The 20,508-nt window shown below is 43.7% G+C and overlaps 1 protein-coding gene across 1 annotated transcript in view; it reads left to right on the plus strand.

The window, feature by feature from the left end:
* The window catches only part of LOC101583765 (WD repeat-containing protein 49-like), a 77,955-nt gene extending 72,818 nt beyond the window's left edge, over positions 1-5,137 (plus strand). Inside the window, exon 21 of the mRNA XM_012514713.1 lies at positions 4,909-5,137. Within this exon, the coding sequence (XP_012370167.1) occupies positions 4,909-5,137 (229 nt within the window). The remainder of the gene's footprint in view (positions 1-4,908) is intronic.
* Positions 5,138-20,508: the final 15,371 nt, after the last annotated feature.

Consider the following 20,508-nt stretch of genomic DNA (forward strand, 5'->3'; position numbering starts at 1 on the left):
AAGTCCTTTGTCTGAGGAACAATAGACTAAGATTTTTCTTTTTGTGGGTTGTCTTTTCACATCCTATTGGTGATTTCTTTTGAGGTGCAAAAGCTTTTTAATGAGATCCTAGTTGTTGATTCTTTGAAGTATTTCTCATACATTTATGGTTCTGTTCTTGAAGTCTCTGCCTACACCTATGTTTTGAAGACTTTTACCTTTTTCTTTCAGTAGACTTAGTGTTTCTGTTTTAATATTTAGATCTTTGATCTATTTTGACTTTATTTTAGTGCATGGTATAGGCATGAGTCTAGTTTTAGACTTCAGCATGTGGAGAGTCAGTTTTCCCAGCACTGTTTATTAAAGAGGCTATCTTTCTTCTTGTGAACCTGTTTGTCTCCTTTGTCAAAGATAAGGTGGCTGAGTGTGTTTGTAGTATGTCTGCATCTTCTGTTCTGTTCCATTGATCTTCAGGTCTGGTTTTTGTCATTACCATGTTGACTTTAATCACAGTAGTTTTGTAGTATAATTTCAAGTCAGAGATTGCGATACCTCCTGTCCTGCTTTACCTTTGTTGCCTAGGATTGCTGTCACTATTGTAGATCTCTTCTGTTTCTTCTGTTGTTTTGATAAGCTTAACTTTATACTTTACCTGACATTTTTCTTTCATAGATTTTAGTATTCTCTCTTTGTTCCAGATTGCTGGGATTTTGAAACTTGGTGTGGAAAGGTTCTTTTCTGGTTGTGTTTATTTAGGATTCTAAATGGACCATTCAGCTAAGTGTCCATTTTTATCTGTAAATTTGGGAAGATTCAAAGTTTCTGGCAGTGATTTTGATAAGTAAGTTTTTATGCCTTCAGTTTCTTTTTCCAACCCTCTAATCTTGATTTTTTTTATTCTATAATTCTTTTTTTAAAAAGATGTATTTAGTACAGGGTCTACAAGGTCTCATGACACAGATCGGACTCATAGTGATCCTTCTGTTTTCAGCCTCCCAAGAGCTGGGATTACTGGTGTGCTCCACCATGCCCAGTGTCAATCACCCTTTCAGCATGCCCTGGGGACAGGGTCAGTATGGCACCCTGGGGTTCGAACCCTGGTTCCTGCATCTGCCTAAGCAGGTACTTTAGTCTGCTGAGCTGTCTGGCTGGCCCTGTTCCTATAATTCTTAAATTAGTTGCTTTAGAATCATCTGGGAGCTCTTGAATACGCTTCTAGTGAATCCTTGTTGTTTTTAGGATATCAGTGAGCAAGGAATCTACTACATTGCTCTTGTCCTCAAGTCCTGGTATTCTGTCTTCTAGCTGGTCATGTCTACCTGGCATGGCTTTGAGATGGGTTTTTTTCTTTCAAGGAGTTCTGCTTGATTTTTTCCCATAATCTCAATTTCTTTACTAAAGTGGACATTCATTTTTTTTAAAGTAGTCATTCATATCCTGCCTTGTTTTAATCCAGTCAGCCATTGGTGTCCTTTTTAAGCTTGTTGAACATCTTATTAAATCATTTATCTCTATATTCAATCCTCTTTGAGCTCATTGAATGTCTTACATATATATGTTCATTGATGCTTTGACCCCTTCAAACATTTAAACCATATTTTAAAAATTCTTTGCCTGAAACTTCTACTGCTCCAGAGCCCATGAGATCAGCTTCTGGAGAGTTGTGAATTACCTGAAGTAACTTATCACTTTGTTTTCTCATGCTTTCTGTGTTTTTGTGTTGAGTATTTTAGATCACCTGGGCTAGAAATCTATGCACTATCATAGAGACTCCCATCCCTGAACTGCAGGAAGAGAATAACTACTGGTAACGTCTACATGCGAAGAGCCAGTCATATAGCAAAGTACAATACAGATCTAGTTTAGCAAGGTGTTTACTGTTTTGCTAACCCAGGAATACAAAGGATTAGTAATGGTAAAGAAAAGTCTGGGAGATAGAAGTAAACAAAAGAAACAAAAGCAAGTAAACAAAAATAAATAAATAAATAAAGTAAATGAAAGAGAGGAAGTAGTTTTCAATATTATTTTTATACTTATTAAGAAGAGCTCTTGTATTTGGAAGTTGAGAGGGCTTGGACTTTGAAATAGTATCTTGGTTTCACTGTTTTTTAAACTGAAGCTATATGAAGCTTGTGGATTAAACAATACATTTCTAAATTTCCTTTTTTACCAAAAAGGGAAGAAGAGAAGGAGGTTTGGGAAGGTACGTGGAAAGCTAGAGGAAAGAGAGATTTTTAAGTAGATAACTGAACAGTCTTTATAGAGATTGTATTTAATTTATCAAGTTGCATATATCCTATGTTAGAAGACCTAAGCAACAGCCTTTGTAATAGAGAATATGATAGGTCAGTGTGAAACACTCTAGAGACAGAAAAGACAGTTATACTCACACACTGTGCTTCATAAGCATATTCTCCTCACACACACCCTACAATAAGCCAAAAGAATTAAGCTTTTTAGTGCCAGGGAGATAGCTCAGCCCGGCAAGCAGATGGCCCTCAGTTTGATCTCCAGTATTGGGAAAAAAAGAATGAAGCTTTCATAGTAGCCTTACATACAAGAAAAGAAGGAGGAGGAGAGGATGCTTGTAAGAAAGAAAAACAAAATAGAGAGAAATTGAGTCCAATTAATAACCTAACTGAGCAAGTAATTTATAAAGCCCTAAAAAAATAATCCTCAGCAAAGAGGAACCCAATATAAAATGCTAAGATACTGTAGTATACTATATTTAGATTAACCTTAATACCTTATGTGTAAAAGAAAAATAGACAAGAAGAAGGGAAAATTTAAGTACAAATATAGACATATGTAAAGGAGGAGCTGAGAGATAAGGGGAAATATAAAGGGAGAAATGAGGGTAAGGAGAGGATGAGATTGTAGGTGGGAGGTGAGACAAGAAATAGGGAGATTGTATCAAACTGCTTACCTATCAGTCAAGCAAGATTAGATAACACTTAGAAACCACCTTTGGAGTGGGCACATGGGATTTCACTGCATGGAATGCTTTACAAGCAGTGGCAGAGTATTTATACACATAGCTATAACCATGTGCACATATAAAAAGCAGACCAATCAAAAAAAAAAAAAAAAAGTCAAGCAAGCAAAAGAAGAAACAAAAATGCAAAATGCATGCAAACAGCACCATGCTTGGGAGCCACTGGTGACCTTGGAATGTTAATGGGTCCTTGCCTACAGGTGGCAACTATGGATCCCCAGTAGAGATATAGTTGCAGGCTCTATTTGCTCCACCTGGTACAACTCCCTCAGCTTCCCATTGCCAGTTGTGTCCCTGTTCCACTCCATTTCTCTTGGCCCAGAAACTCACGTGGTCCCCTGTGGTGAACTAGGAGGGAGTAACCCCGTTCCTGCACACCTTGCTGATGGCTTTTCTCTGCCTCTGAGCAAAGCTATACTCCTGCTTGTCCATGTTCAATCTGGTCTGGGATTTCAGTGATTTCTGGGGGTCAGCAGGAAGGAGTTCACATAGGCAGGGTTTGGCCACATTTAAGGAGCTGTGGGCCATAATTCAGATGAGCACAGAGCTGAGAGATGTTTGGGGGTGCAAGAGGAACCGCAGGCACTGAGCTCAGTGATATTTAGGGGGCAGCAGAAGAGTGCCTGTTATACCACAGCCCCAGAGCCTTTTCCCCACTCTGAGATCCTACTGGCCACAGCCACTGCAAGCCCCCAGGATTCTGTCTCGCAGATCCCTGGATGCCTGGTTCCCAGTCCCTCACCAGCACTGTGCTCCTTGTCCGTGTCTGTTCTTAGGTGTCCCTGATCCTAACTCGGTCACTGCCTGTTCAGTGGTTCTCTGGCTTGTGCTGAGTCCCCTGGTCTGAGCAGGCACTCTGTTGTGACTGTCCCATTCACTGAGCGCCATCTCCCAGCAGGAAGAGAGTTGGGGGGGGGGCACTGAGCAGTGGCTCCTAGGTTGGGTGCCAGTCAGCAGCCAGGCAGCCATTGATGCATCCAGTTTCTTCCCTCATTGGGATCTGAACCTTTCCCAAGATGGTTTGGTCACCAGACTTAGGCTGTAAGCAGTGTCTGGATCCAGAAGTGACCCTGCTCCTTACTCTACCTAGCCCTGTTGCTAGATTTCGTCTAACAGGCTTCAAGTTGCTTCGCATGGTTTGATTTTTGTTCACCCGCACCATATCTGAGTGTACCTATAGACCTTGATGGGCATCTTCTGGTGGGCTGGCTCTAGCCCACCATAACACTTTCCAGATGTACCCATTGTGAAGGGAGTTGAGGAGAAGAAAAAGCGGCTGTCACTGGATGAACCCCAAGGATGTTGTCTACATGAAACAAATCCAGTCACAAAAAGGCAAATCCTGTGTGATTCCATTTATACTGTATTCAGCATGGTCAGATTCATAGAGACAAAGTCGAGGCTGGAGAGCAGACAACAGGGGATTGTTGCTTAATGGGTTACAGGGTCAGTTTCACAAGATGAACAAGCTCTGGAGATGGAGGTGGTGATGGTGCACAGCAGTATGAATGTATCAATGCCGCTAAACTGTGGTGCTTAACAGGGTTAAGAGCTTCAGCTTAATGTGTATTTAGGAGTGGGCAGAAAAGCATGAAGGGGAACAGCCCCAAGGCAAAGGGGTGAGGGTTCTGGGAACTTTGAGGAGTGTGGTGGGGTTGAAACTGTTGGAGGATGGGAGAAGTGGTAGCAAGAATGGAACTGTGAAGGGAAGAATTTTCAGGGTGGAAGTAGATGGTTTTCTGAGGTGTTTAGAGATGAGTGGGAGTAAAGACGGAGCTGGCAACAGAGGACCCAGTGGATCAACAAGGACAGTGTGGTTATGGAATGGAAAACACACACTGATGTCCAGTGTGGGGCTTCAGGCGAAGCAGGGGCCACAGCATGTCCTAAGGTGCCCAAAGAGTCTACACACTTACTCGGTTCTCTTCCACCAGAGAGCTGCCAGCACAGATCAAGCCTTGTGTGAAGACCCCTGAGCCCGGATGGCCCAGAGTCTACCAGGCCCTCCGATGCCATGAAGTCACCTGCACGTCAGCCCTTGGGGAGAAGCCAGATCTGTCTGTCATTAACTCTGAAGTGCTGAATGTACATTTCCTTATGCAGGAAGGAGAAGGCAGTGGAGCTACTCAGGATTCCTGGTCTGATGGCAGTTCCTTTGTCTGAGTGAGAAGAGTCCCAGTTGCTCATTCCTTTGCTTAGCAAATTCTTTTTCTCTGTATAATTGAAAGGTCTGACTGAGATTAAGCTTTGACCCAGAAGAAAAAAAAGAACACAACAAGAAATGATTTCAACTGACATGGGCTTCTTCCCAAAGCAACTAGAGCTTGAGTTTAAGAGAACAAATTGGAGTTGAGGTTTTCATTTCTCAGGAATTTCACTGAGTGGAAGAAATGCAGAGCAAATGGAGGCAGCTGCTTATTCCCCCAGCATCTCTACCACAGCCCCAAATATGGTGAGAGCATCTGCCTTGAGGTGGTGGGCCGAGCGCAGTGGGAGAGAACAGTGAGGCTGCTGACAAAAGTACCTGGTGGTTTTGCATGTTGAGTGTGCCAGGCAGGCCTTATGTGACAGCTAAGAAGTAGTCTCTCATTTATTTCCTATAACAACCATATGAATAGATACTGTTATCACACCATCTTTCCAAGAGCGAAACTGAGGCTCCAAAAATGTTAGTAACATGCTGGTAGTTAACAATTAAATGACAGAAGAATCCAGAGTCTATGTTCTTTCTATGATTTGTTCCATAATTTTATTGTATGTATTTGGTACAGGGTCTCACTACACAGCTCTGACCTGCAGCGATCCTCCCATTTTCAGCCTCTCCAGCTCTGGGATTATAGGGGTGTGCCACCATGTCTGGATTTGGTTGCTGGCTTGGTGCACCCAAGGATGGGGCCAGTGCAGCATGCAGGACCTAGAATTGAACCCTGGTCCCTGTGCTTGCCTAAGCAGGGGCTTAGTCTACTGGGCTATCTCATTGGCCCTAGAGCCTGCTTTCTTATTTGCCCTCTTAACTAAGTCTCTGCTCTGGGAGTAAAGTTAGAGACAGATGCCTTCCCCTTCCCAAAAGGTCCTGCTGAAAGTGAGTGACCTCAGAGACAACAGTAGTTCACAAACAACAATAGTACAGCTGTCAGTGACTGAGCTCTTCCTAGACTCCACTCTCCACTGCTATCACTGAACTCTCTCAGCAACCTAGAGAAAGCTCATCCCATTTTACAGACAAAAGACACTGATCCTCAGAAAAATTATTTTGTCCAAAATGACACACATTTTAAAAAAAATCAAAATTCAAACTTACATTGACCCTGATCCTGGGCTATACATTTCTACCTCTGTCTCAAAGCCATCGTTTGTCCTATGGAAACCTTGCAGTGCAGAGAGTTGAAGACTGCAAAGCTAGGAAGTCTCCTGGCCTTTTCCCCAGTCTAGGACTTCCCAGTACCTACATCCCACTCTCAGGTCAGCCCATGACCAGTAACACCCTTAGAGTTGGGCCAAAGTGGTCCTCCTTGGCCACCCTTTCTTCACAGGACCCAGAGCATCTACCCATTGTAAGATCTCTAGAGTACAGTAGAGGACCTGGCAATTCTATTGGCTCAAAGTCCATGCCTAGATGCTGTGCAGGATTTTTCCAGACCCAGGCCCAGAAGTGTAGCTGAGGACAGGTGTTGGCTGGGGTGCACTGGGGCACTGCTGGGGTAGGGGTGTCCGTGCATGTGTACATTTAGGGCTCTGTGGTACAGAATGAACTGGGGGTGGGATACAGAACAATCTGGGGGTGGGGCCAGGGAGATGGCTCAGTAGAATAAGTGTTTCCCTGGCAAGCACAAGGGTCTGAGTTCAATCCCTGGTTCTGCCAAAAAAATAAAAAATAAAAAACAGTTGGCAGAACAATCTGGGGTCTGTGTGCCGGCTCTAATTCTCGCCGCATTGCCACATTTTCCAGGGAGCTGTGAGGACTCTAAGAATTCAACATCCAAATTGGCCTCCCAGGGCCTCATGGTGTGCCTGGGGTAGGAGGATAGAACATTCTGCATCTGGGAAATATTCATTGAACAATTTATTAACTTGATATTTAACCTTTAAGAAGTGCGCCCCCAACTGGGCTGGAACTCATGAATCAAGGATTTAATTTCTTTTCATTGCTCAGATCCATCTACTCCCTCACTCAACACCTCCATGACCTCATTTCCTGTAGAAAGACCACCCTTGCGAAGAATGCTGGATTCTCACTGGTCATGTGTTTGAATCCCCCATTCCAGCACTAGCATGACTGATCCTCAATATGTGTCTATATTTCCAGCAGTCAGCTTCCTGTTTAAATTGCCTGATTATCCAGGATTTGTTTATCCCAGCCAGCATCCAACCCTAGGATGCTCCTGTAAACTCAGGCCTAACCAAATGAGAAATTAGGAAGCCTATCACCAGAGACTTGAAACCACTTGTGGGACAGTTTTTCCGTCTCTTGTCCTATGTTGTTTCTTTTTTTTCTTTTTAGGTTTTTTATTTTTATTTTTTTACTTTATCTATTTATTTATTTATTTTGCAGAACTGGGGATTGAACTCAGGCCCTTGCACTTGCCAGGCAAGTGCTTATTCTACTGAACTATCTCCCCGGCCCCTATGTTTGTTTCTGTCAATGTCTCTGTGTCTCAGTCTTTCCCTCCCCTCCCCTTTTCTCTTTCCATCTTTTCCTTCTCCCTCTCTCCCTCCCAGATCAGTTTTGTCTTCAAAGCAGGAAACACAGCCTTAGATGTCTCTAGGTGTCTTGAGTTCCAAGTTCCAAATCCTTAGTGCAAGAGCTTGCCAGTATATCTTGAATCAATACTTAACTTGGGCCAGCCGAGAGATGGGGATGATTCTTTAAAAAATTGCTGCTTTGAAAGAGCCATGGAGATATAGAGACCCTGGTGTTACTGGGAGGAAGGAGTGTGGTAGCCCACAGATGGCCCCTTATGTGTCTCCTGAGGCTGGACTGTGGATCTCCATTACCACAATTCTATCAGATGACCTGCCTGCCTCCCTCCCATCCTCACTCTCCTTTCCTTCCTTCTTTCTTTCCTTCTTCTCCTCCCTCCCTTTTTCCCTCCTTTCCTTCCTCTCTTTCTCCCTTCTTGATTTTTTATATTAATTTTATTGAGAAAGAAGTAGCAATGAGACAGTTTCAAAACAGGTTCGTAGGACAGTTACAATAATTAATACATTGCATATTGTTGTCTTTGTAGTAGTTATTCATAGTACAAGATGCAGACATGATATCTTATCTAAACATTATTAGTCCAAAATTTTTCTCATTGAACTAAGAAAAAGTAGTTGTGTATCTACCCTATTTTGCATATACAGATACATATATATATATATATATATATATATATATATATATTTCACTACAAAATGGTCCTTCATTTATATCCCCCTTTTTTGTTTACTTTTGTCAGAGATGTGTATTCCATTGCCATTCATATATTGTAGGTGCATGAATTCAACAAAGTAATCCAAGATAGTCCAATACTAGGGCCATGCTTGGAATCCCTATCATTCTGGTTTTCTAAAAGTGTACTGCTTCTAATGTCATATCAATTACTGCTATACTTCCTTCTTGATTTGGATTTGAACAGCATCTTCTCTCCTTGCTGCATCCCACCTCCAGAGGCATAGAGAGGACATGGTCCCAACCCTCCCTCAAACTTGCTGATGGGCCTAGCATATTACTGTGTTCCCTGTGCCTTAATTTCCTCAGCTAGAAAAAGAGGGTGTTTGTTCACACTACTGATTCACCTTCTTCAAGGCTCCTAAGCTGTCAGCCCATCTCTTCCCACCCTGTTTTTCATAAACTCCCAGCAGTGTGTTTCTCTTTGTTCAGCGAGGTAGGTATTGCTTCTTAATCTTTGGTTTTGAGCCACAGTCCTCAGGTTGTAGCCTGCCTACTGGTCCTATTTTCAGTTGACAGATTTGCATGGATGTGTTTTGCTGAGTACACTGTTCCCTCCATTAGCAAATTCCTTGAGGAGATAATACCATAATGGGAAATCAGCGATGCTCAAAACAAAATGATCTCTATAAAGTATGCCTTGGAGAGTTCTAGATACCTCTAGGTGTATCTTCCCACTTCGTCTGCCTTGATGGAAGAAAATGGGTCAGCTAGAGAAACGCCTGACACTTTCCCCTTTCTATCCTGCTCCTGTTCCCTCCTACTAGCATCCTACTTTCTCACCAGCCCTGGTGTTGAGGAATAAATGTAGGAACCAAGTCCAACAATTACATTTCTTTGAATCGAAGTGGGTGCTTGTAGAGTGAGATTGGGGTTTCCTGGACATGAAATTGTTAATTATTGTATTAAAGCTATTTCAGAGGGCTGGGGAGATAGCTCCGCAGTCTAAGCGCTTGCCTGGAAAACTCGAGGACCTGAGTTTGATCCCAGTATCACATGCCAAGCCTTTTTGGGACAGAAGGATTACTACAAGTCTGAGCTGCATATTGAGAACCTGTACCAAATAAATAAAAGCCTTAAAAAAATTTTTTTTTGTTTTTTCTTTTTTAAAAAAAGAAAAAAAGCTATTACAGACGTAGGCTTGGAAGCATGCTCCTATAATCTGAGCACACTGGAGGCAGAGGCAGGAGAATCTTTGAGTTCGAGGCCAGCTTGGGCTACAAAGTGAGTTCAAGGCCAAAGCCATGTCTCAAAATAAAATCAATTTCAAGTGTTGTTTCTTTGTTTATCTCAGTGCTTCTCTAAGTCCTCTATAGCTTCAAGTGCCTGAGAAATCACTAGGAAAAGAACATTTTCTCAAAGTAACTTGACCAGGGAACTCTTTCTCTAAGATACATCATGCGACACTTAAGGGAATGCTGTTTGAACTAAAGCTCATCTACATTTGTGTTACTCCATTCAGCCTCTTAAATGTTGTTTTTCTGTCATCTTTTGTTTTAAAGTTGACCATCTTCCATCTTTTCAATTCACCTTCCCATCGGTCCTGTGAGGCAAGCACTGTCCTTAAAACAAGAAGGAAACTACAGAAAACGAGAATGTAGGGTGTCTCATTCGGAGCCTCATCTCTGAGGACCCAGGCATTGGCTAGACAAGCCCCGTAGCCCCAGTAAACATATAAAGAAACAGAGCTGCAGAGAGATATCAGGGGCAGAGCCTTGTGTGGAAGTCACTCCCCTGGATTCAAGATCTGTCCTTGTCACATAGACTTGCGGGAGAATTGTGGGAAGAAGCGTGTGGATGTTAGGAAGCATAGGACTGTGTGGGATTTGGAACACTGATGCCTGCCATCTGAACAGGGTCCCAGAAGAGTCCAAATCTAGCCCCAAATGAATCTATCTGAGTCTAAATCTTCTATGAGACCAGGAAGAGCAGACGGTGGAGCCAAAGTGCCCTTTCTTGGTAAGAAGAGAAGCCTGCTGTTTCCTCTGATAGAATGCTTCCATATACTAGGTTGAAGGTTAGGACTCTGCTGAAGCTGAGCAGGGTCCTTCCCACCTCCTCCTAAATCTTACCACAGGAGGCTGAAGACTCCAGCACAATTATCCCACTAAGGGGTAAATGCAGTCTAGTTGGGACCCTGGTCTCTAATCTGTGGTATTTGAGTGAGAGGGCTACCTTTCCTCCTATCTAGGACAAACCAAGGCAGCATGCGTCTGCTGTCCAGATGCTTCAGCAGCAGGCAGGGGCCCATAGAAGAGGAGCATGGCCTCCTCCAGTACTCAGGGGAGGCCTGCTAGCCACCTGGAGTTTGGGTTAGGTCCTTCTGCAGTCAGGATGGAGACAGTATCTTTCTGGAGCCCATCTGTCTTCCATTCTGTACCATCCTATCACCTTTCTCTTGTCACTTGTCCCACTCCTTCCCTTTCAGAGGAGACCCAAGCCTTCCCTCCACCCCTCAGTTTTGAGATTTCAGAGCTTATTCTGCCTCTTCCATCTAATCTGAACCCATTTGGCTTGTTGGACATATTGTACTTTTTCCACCTCCCATCCTGAACCTTGTATTCTAGGCTCCTCTCCCCTTCACTTCTACTTCTCCCCATGGAAAGTGTCACAAAAAATGGTATCATTAATGTGCGTTTTTGAAAAAAATCACCAGACATATTACTACAGACTTAAAATTCTTAATTATTGGTTTTGTTTTCCTAGACAATGGAAAGCAGCCACATTTTTCAGGGAGATTCCATGGAAACAGGAAGATAAGAAACCTTTCCAAGAAAGATGAGGCAATGTTCTTTCTCATCCACTGTAGTGCACTGTAGTGGGCTGAATAATGACTCCTCCAAGATGCAAGTTCCAACCCCTACAACTTGTGAATGTGACCTTATTTAGCAAAAGGGTTTGCAGATATTATATTCAAGATCTTGGGGTGGGAACTTAGCCCTTTTTCTTCAGTGAGCCTAAATACTATTACAAGTACCTTTTAGAGAGAGACAAAAGGAGGTAACAGAGATACAGAAAAGGTGACAAGAAGCAGAGATGTGGCCACAAGACAAGAAAGTCAGGGGCCAGGGATATAGTGTGGGTCGGGGATATGGCTGTGTGGCACAGCACCTACCTGGCAAGCATGAGGTCCTGAGTTCATGTCCAAGTACCAAAATAAAAAAAGGAAGTCAGGGCAGGCACCTCTGCCTTGCTCGAAGAGGCAAGGAAGGACGCCCTCGAGCCCACAGAGGGAACACAGCCCTGCCGGTATCTTGATTTCAGACTTTGGACCTCAGGAACTGAGAGGGGGCAACTGTGTGTTGTTTTACTCCAGTCTGTGACTAATAGTCACAGCATCCTGAGAAAACTAACCCAGCCACTCAGCTTTCTCCAATGCAGCGCATTTGTCTTTCTCAGGTACCCAGAGTCCAGGCAGTGCTAATCTGTTAATTATGTCACTTGCTCACTCAATCCACGCTCCATGTATGTGTGTGGGGGGTCTGTGCTAAACTCAATTAGGGGACACAATCAGGATTGAGAAGCCACTGTTACCCTCAGGGAGCACATAGTCCAGCACAAAAGAATGCTGTCAATATAACCTGGCAGCTTGAAAGGGATCTGGTGGGGGCGGGAGGGGTATTCCAGGGAGCGAGGCCTGCGCAGAGGGGCTGGGTGGAGGCCGTACTGCCTTAATCCTCATTATCCAGGCCTCTCGACCTCCTGACCCTATCCTACCCTTACGTGAGGAGGTCAGGTGGTTTGCAGGGTGTGATGTGTGGCACATGTGCACATAGACTTGGCAAGTTTAGTACAGTATGTGTGCGTTGCATATTTGTGTATGCCCGAGGTTAAGAAGGCTGCCACCAACAAGGAAATGCAGCCTTTGGATGCACCATGTCCCTTGGGGATCACTTCTGCCCTGGAGCCTCAAACCTCCTGGCTGTAACAGAGCCACAGCCTCTGACTGAGACTAATTACCACATCCTGATCCTCTCACCCAGCCCAAGGCTGCCACTGCTCTCAGGACAATGGCCTCACACTGACAGCCTGCTCCTCCCCGGTGATGGTGACGCAGCCTCTCTGTGACATCCAGATCTCTCCTCTTACAAGAAAGAGGTGTGAGTGATGATTTTCATGTGAGCCTCTGTCCAGAGTTGCCCTCGGCAGCCTGAGAGGCCTCAGCTCCCCTAACTCTGCCCCCTAGCACTGTGAAACAAACCACAATCCCATATGCCACTCTGACAGTTGGGCCACGGTGACTTCTATGACAGTCTCTGTCATCCCCAAGAGGTCTCTGTGTCACGTATCATTTCTGTGAGAAGGGGGGATGTGGAACCTCCTTATGACAGCAAGAACTTTTCATGGCATGAAAGGGGGGAGGAAGTCAATTATTGGTCACAGTTGATTGTTTAAGGAGGTTCCAAGTAGGAAACAGGCAGGGACAATGAGCATGATGGGGCTAGACCACATGGACAGAGGGAGGGGCACCACCCAGGGAGAGTTCTTTTCCATTTTGTACATTGGCGCCTCTGATTCCCAGGGCCTGTTGATTCCGCATGGGACAAAAGAGACAAGTGTGGTAAGACCTGGAGTGTTAAGCTGAGCAAGCAGAGAGCTACCTTGGCCCCCGCCGCTAACTCCACCTAGGTGGCGTTCATCCCCCAGCGCCACACAGGCTCCCACAGGATGCACACGGGTCCTGGAAGCTATTTGCTGCCCAGGCTCCACCCACTTTCCTCATTGTAGGTTCTCCTAACAGTGCACACTGATTCCTAACGCTCCTTTGGTTGCAGCTGCTTTCCAATGTAAACAAGGAATCTTCTGTGATGAATTATGCTGAACATTCTGCTCTCTATTTCTCCTGACGGCTCTGTAACACTCGTTCCTGCTGCATTCTCGCCCTTTCACATTCTTCTCCCTGTCTTCTCTGAGCCCCTCACAGGCTTGGTTTTCCTTTCAGCACTCTGTTTCATCCTTGTTCTCTCTGATATCTTGAACTATGACTTTCTGAAGTTTCCTCTATTGAGGCTTTGTTAGTCATTCAACAAATACTATATAAAATGCAAGGCCATAGGCCGGAGAGATGGCTTGATAGAATAAGCGCTTGCCTGGCGATCTGAGTTCGATCCTCAGTTCTAAAAAAAAAAAAAAAAAGTATGAGAAATGCAAGGCCTATGCTGAGCATTTGAGCTATAGAAAACAAGAGTAAGACTGAGCTCAGGTTCTTCCAAAAGAATGGGTGATGCTGAAGACCGAACAGGGAAGGGTTTGTGCGCATGCACTGATAAAGGACAGCCAGTGCTCCCCAGGGGCTTGTGCTTGATTCACCTGTATATCGGCATCCACCAGTGGCAGGGGCTCACTCTCTTCACTGATTAGTAGTCATCGTTTCAGTTTAGCTCTGTCTCCTGAGTTTCACACCCAGAGCTTCTGCACATTGGCTGGCTGTTGGCTCTCTACAGATATGTCACACTCAAGGTCATTATGAACTATACAGCCAGATCCTGTCTCAAAACACCATCAACAACAACTAAAAGCATTGGGCTGATCAGGGCAGCCAATTGGACTATATCATCTTTGTACTCTAGGCCTAAAAATAGTTGTAAAAGGCATTTCTTGGGGCAGTTGGACCTGAGTGTACTATGTACTATGTCAATGAGGGGTTTCTCGGGTGTGATGATGGCCTCTAAAAGTCCTCATTCTGAGAACTTGGTAAAGACGCGAGGCTGAAACTTATGGTGCTGGTCACATGCTCACTGCAGTATTCTTTTAGGTTTTAGACATGAAAAAGTAGGAACATCAAAAAAAGGCATTGATCGGGTGCTGGCTATTGTTCAAAGGGAGAGAGACCTTATTAAAGGAGTTTTTCAGAGTGGCTTATATCAGTGTGAAAGTTGTCAGAATCAAAATGGAGTTGCTTGTGTCAAGTCCTATCCAAAAATTAAATAGAGCTCAGAGGTCACTAAAAGGGGATCACAGGCATGAATACCTGCCAATAAGAACTATCACAAAAGAATCTGTCATGTATACCTGACAATAAGAACTATCACAAAAGAATCTGTCAGAACCACAGTCTTGCACAAGGGTCACAGTAACCTTGCACAGAAAACCCATCCTCCAGGACATGTGTCCAGCAACTCTGTTCGACCTTGGACTGGCATCACCTTTCTCATTGATCCCTGGACATCCTGTGGCCAAGGGTTACTGATTTAAGATAACTCAATTCGTCTTCCTTATTTTGCCTTTCAAGTTTCCCTTTAGCGTGTTCCCCTTGAGAATACTAATGGTTTCTATGACATGTGTGTTATATTGTGATCTACTTATTTCCGAATAAACACCACTATTCTTTAGGTGGTCTGTTTCTGGTTAAAATGACGTAGTGAACCAAACAGTTCACAAATTCTGTCAGTAGTCAGCTCATCTCTGGGACTGGGAAAACACTGCCCTTTGCATCTGAACTATAAAGTCATGATTCTCCAGAGACACTGTTGGCACTCAGGGCAGTGTGTGTGTGTGTGTGTGTGTGTGTGTGTGTGTGTGTACTGGTAGCTGCAAGGAGAAGCTGATATTGGAAAAGATGAGAGCTGATGAGCAATACACCTTCGTTGGGTGCCCACTCCAGGCCACACGCATTACACTACCTTGTACACATTCCTTCCACCTTCAACAGCCACCCGTGAAGGAGAAACACTTATAGAAGACACCAGTTGGAGGAGGCTGGGGCTAAGGCCATGCAGATAATGAGAAGTATTATTATGTTAAGTCACATGTTTGACTTAAAAGCTAGCAAGCTCTTGATTTACTGTCCACTAGCCCCTCTGTAGTATTCCCAGATGCTTGGAGGATTGTTTCTTCTTTTTCTGCACTTTTCTGAATCTTGTTGACCACAAAGGCAAAGGCAACTAACTAAAGGTGCATAACGGTAGCACTGTGCTATGGATGTGCTTTGCTCCTAATAGTCTGTGTGCTGGAGAACTGTCCCAGGTGAGGTGATGTTAAGAGGTATGGACCTCTAAGGAACGGAGCCTTGTGGGAGGTCTCAGAGGTGCTGCCCTCAGTTCTCCTGGAATCTCAGTTCTTGAGAGGCAGTTGTTACAAAAGAGCAAGACTGGTCCCACCTGGTCTCCTCTGACTTCCTGTCCCAGCAGTGACATTTCCCTGTTTTCCACAATCCTGCTGTGATGACATATGCAATGATGTGATTCATCAAGGGGGCCATTGCCAGAGCTGGCACTCTGCTGTTCAGACTTTCAGCCTCCAAAAATGTAAGTAAGGCTAGGAAGACAATATGATATTTGCACATATGGGTCTGATTTATTTCACTTATGAGTATAGCCTCTAGTTGCATCCACTTACCTATAAAGGCTTCAAGTTTGTCTTTCTTTATAGCTGAGTAATACTCCACTGTATAAAAATACCACATCGGGCCGGGGAGATAGCTCAGTAGAACAAGCACTTGCCTGGCAAGCACAAGGTCCTGAGTTCAATCCCTGGTACCAGAAAAAAAACAAAACAAACAAACAAACAAACAAACAAAAAACCCATCTTTTTCATCCATTCCTGAAGAGATAGGCATTTTGGTTGTTTCCAAGATTTGGCTATGACAAATTGTGCTGTTATAAACATAGGTGCACATATATCACTATGGTATGATGTTTTCAGCTCTTTTGGGAAAATACCCAGAAGGGGAATAGCTGGATTGAATGGGATTTCCAGTCCTAATTTTCTGAGGAGTCTCCACACTGATTTCCATAGTGGTTGTACCAGTCTACATTCCTAACAGTAATGGAGCAGGGGCCCTTTTCCCCCACAGCCTCTCCAGCATTTGTTATTAGTTGATTTCTTTATGATAGCCATTTTTTCTGGGTGAGATGGTATCTAAATGTTATTTTAATTTGTATTTTTTGAATGACCAGTGATATGGACATTTTTTTCATGTATTTATTTACCACTTGTATTTCTTCCTCTGAGAAGCATGTATTTGTCTCAGATGCCCATTTTTGAACCTGAAAGAATAAAACCTGAAAGGTATAATAGACAGAGTAAAACAGAAAGAAACTACACTTAAGGATTAAACAATGAAGATGAGAAAAAAGAGAAAAGATAGGAAAAAAGGGAGGAAAACATGCAAGTTTACAGGATGGCTGAGATGATTGTACTAATAATTCCCATCAGTTTTTTGAAAACAGCAGTTAATGTTTAGAATTTTCACCTTGACTAACTCTGTATGCTGATACCTACAATCTGAGCAGCTACATTGAGGACAGCAATGTGTAATATAAAACCCATGGTTGAATACCTCACATCTTGGTCTCTAAATGTGTACCATTTCTAATGTCTTATCAATTATTATACTCTCTTTAAAATAAATTTGAAAAAAAGACAAGGAAAAACCATTAAGATTTCTTTATATTCAATTACTATTATTAGTATTTTCTGTATTTTAGGGAAGGTTCTACAGGGTGTTCAAGGTCTCACTATTAGATCAGACTCAGTGATTCTCTTGTTTATAGCCTCCCAAGTGCTGGGATTATGGGCGTGAGCCACCATGCCCACTCTCAACTGCCATCTCAGCATGTCCGGGGGTGGGGCCAGCACAGCAATATTCAATTATTTTGTCCAATTTTGCATAACTGTATCTGTTAATCTGAGCAACAGATTTGATGATAAAAATAGGTAATATAACAATCATTGTTAATTAGCTATTCCTCTTTTGAAAGTCTGCAACATATGTATTATTGTATGTTACCCTTTCTGTCTTTTTTTCTACTTGTTGTTTCTGTTTTCACTTTTCAAAATTAAATTAATTTAAAAAATAAAGAAGTGTAAGTGATATAAACCTCACCATATATCTCAGGCATTTTATTGTATCAACAGAAAACTAATAAATTAGGAAATCTCTGGTAGAGTATGTGTGTGTGTTGAGGATGTATTAGCTTCACATTATTCAAACAAAATGCGTAAGCTAACTAATGTACAAAAGGTTTGTTTTGGGAGGGTTTTGGAGACTCCAGACCAGGATCAGGTAAACACATTGCTTTGAGCCTTTGGTCCAAGTAGCAGGTGGCTCTAAGGGGAAACATTTGCCAGAGCAAACTGCTACCTCATGAGCCAGAAGCAAAATGAAAGAGGAAAGGGCGGGGTCCCACACCCCACTTGGAAGGCACACTTTCCATGACCTACTGACTAACCTTATGAAAGCTCTATCACCTCCAATAGCACTACCCTGTGGAAGACACCTTCCACACATGAACCTCTGGGGGGCACTTATCCAGCCACACTAGTGGAGGGGGCCGTTCTGATGCAGAGCACATTCCCCCCCCCCCAAGGCACCAGGGCAGCAAGCACAACACTCAGATGCCATGACCAGTCACTTCCATGGGCAGCTGTGGAGTGGCTCAGTCACACTAGGATTCATAGCTTCAGTGAAACTAAGTACACAGAACGCTGGAAAGGTGCCACAGCAATTTTACAAGGGTCCTCAGATTCCTCTAGTGAGAAGCAAAAGGAGAGATATAAAGGAGGTTGGGTGACTTTATGTGAGTCCAGGGTTCAAACCCTAGCACTGCCAAAAGAAATTAAAATGCAATAAAAAGTAAACTGGCATTTCCTGAAGACCTTCCAGGGATCCAGCCCCGTGCTTGTTGTCTGGGTGGCACATGGTCTGACTGAGCTAAAAGGGTTGATCAAGACTTGGATCTGACTGGCTCCAAAGCCCAAGGCCTCTGGTGAGACAGTGCATGCCCAGGTTTGAAAGCTGACTAACACTATCAAATGCACCACTGACAACTTTTCCTAGAAGACTCAAATGTATTCTCCAAAATAATCCATAAAATTCAATTACTTCAAATTCCATGGGCAGCTGTAGAGTGGCTAAGTCACACTAGGATTCATAGCTATGGATTCAAATTCAGTTTGCTGTTTTTTCACTAAGCTATATTTGCTTTTCAAAATCCATGTTTGTATGGCAAAGCTTTTCTTTACCAAACAGATTCTGATTACAAAACCTGTGATCAAGATAGAATTCTAAAGGCTGGCAAGATAGTTCAGTGGACTAAGCACCTGCTTAGGCAAGCACAGGGACCAGGGTTCAATCCCCGGTCCTTCATGCTGCACCAGCCCACCCCTGGGCCCACTGAACCTGCCACAGAGACTAGGAGTGATGATGCACATCTGTAATCCCAGTGCTGGAGAGGCTTCAAACAGGAGGATCACTGAGTCCAAGCTGTGTAGTGACACTATAGTGAGATCCTACACCAAATACATTTTTAAGAGAGCCTCTGGCTAACCTGTGCCGGCGGGACCTGTCCAGTCCAAACCCAGGCACAGCATGGCTGAGAGCCTCTTCTGCCCCCTTGGGACCCTCCCCACCATTCCACAGTCCCCTCCCCACTCCCACGCAGTGAGTGAGAACTTCTACCGCACTCTCGGGACCCACAGATCCAGTCCTAGTCCAGGACCGGTGAGTGTGTGGGAGAGCTTCCATCTACCCTGTGCTGGTGGGACCAGTCTGGTCCAAGCCAGGCACAGCGTGGGTGAGACCCTCTTCCACCCCACTGGGACCCCACACCACCAATCCGCAGTTTCTGCCACTCCCGCCCAGTGAGTGAAACTTCTGCCCCGTTCTCGGAACCCCAGATCCAGCCCTAGTCCAGAACCAGTGAGTGTGTGGGAGGGCTTCCTCTCCCCACTACTCTACCTTGTCCCCTCCAGACTCAGCTCAGGCCTGGCATAGAGGCCTTGGGTGAAACCCTGCAACTGCAATCCCTGCAGAGAGTGTAGTGGACCAAGCCACCCAGCTAGTCCAGGAGCAGAACATGTTACCAGAGGGGCACAACAGGATCTACTCCCAAGGGCAGCAGCAGGAAGGAGCTGAGCACAACAGCCAGACCCAAGCCAGGCACAACTGGATAAATCCAAACTCTGTAGATCTGCACCTGAACTTCAGTAGGTGCTAAGGTTATAACTGCACCAAAGCTCTACAAAAAAGGTCAGAAAATACTGCTATACAAAATGACGAGAAGGAGCAAAATGCAATCTCAGACCCCAAGCCTACCCATAACAAGTGCAGAGGACACTAATGCAGAAAAAGCTGAAATCAATGAATCAACAGCTTCTGAAATAAAGAAGCAACTGCAGAAAGGCATAGAGGAACTCAGATTGGAAATGAAAAAAGAAATTCCTGAATTAATAGCATCTACAGTAAAGAATCAAAGGCAGAAACATATGCCCACCCAGAACAAGTGCAGAGGACACTAGCTCAGCTGCAGTATATGAATTAATAGCGTCAAAACTAAATAAGCAACAGCAGAGAGTTATAGAGGAACTCAGAACAGAATTATTTTCTGAAATAAAAAAAGAATTCACTGAACTCATAGCATCTGAAGTAAAGAATCAAATACAGAAACATAGGGAGGAAACCCAATCTGAAAAAATCTCTGCAGTAAAAGAATTAATAATTACTTCTAAAGAAGACATAGATAAAAAAAATTAGAGATTAGAAAAATGACAGATTCCTTGAATGAGCAATACAGGAAAGAAATAGATGGCATGAAGCAGAGTCAAAGAGATATAGAGGAACATAAATCTCATTCACAAGCTTGCAAAACCGTTTCAGTGAAAGTGACGACAGAGTTTCAGATCTTGAAGATGCTGGTGCAGCTAGTGAAAAGGTAAGAAAAGATCTCTTAAAAACAACTAAGATGCAGGAAAAAATGATTCATCACTTGCAAGACGATATAAACATGAACAATGTGAGACAAATAGGTATCATGAGAAAGAAGGAGTCAATACAAATGACATTAAAAAAATATGGGCACAAGTAATAGCAGAAACTTCCCAAATATGAGGAAACAATCTGACATTCAGGTAACCGAAGCATACAGAACACCAAGTAACCTCAACCCAATGAAAAACACACCGAGACATATAATAGTCAAGATCCCAGAAATCTAGCACAAGAATAATATTCTGAAAGCTGCTAGAGAAAAGAAGCAGATCACATTCAAAGGAAAACCCACCAGAGTTATGTCCAACTCTCTTCACAAACCATGAAGGCAAGAAGAGCATGGAACAGAGTACTTCACGTCCTCTATGAAAACAAATTCCAGCCCAGACT

Source organism: Octodon degus, unplaced genomic scaffold (genome assembly GCF_000260255.1).
Source record: "Octodon degus isolate 3935 unplaced genomic scaffold, OctDeg1.0 scaffold00038, whole genome shotgun sequence".
NCBI lineage: Eukaryota > Metazoa > Chordata > Mammalia > Rodentia > Octodontidae > Octodon > Octodon degus.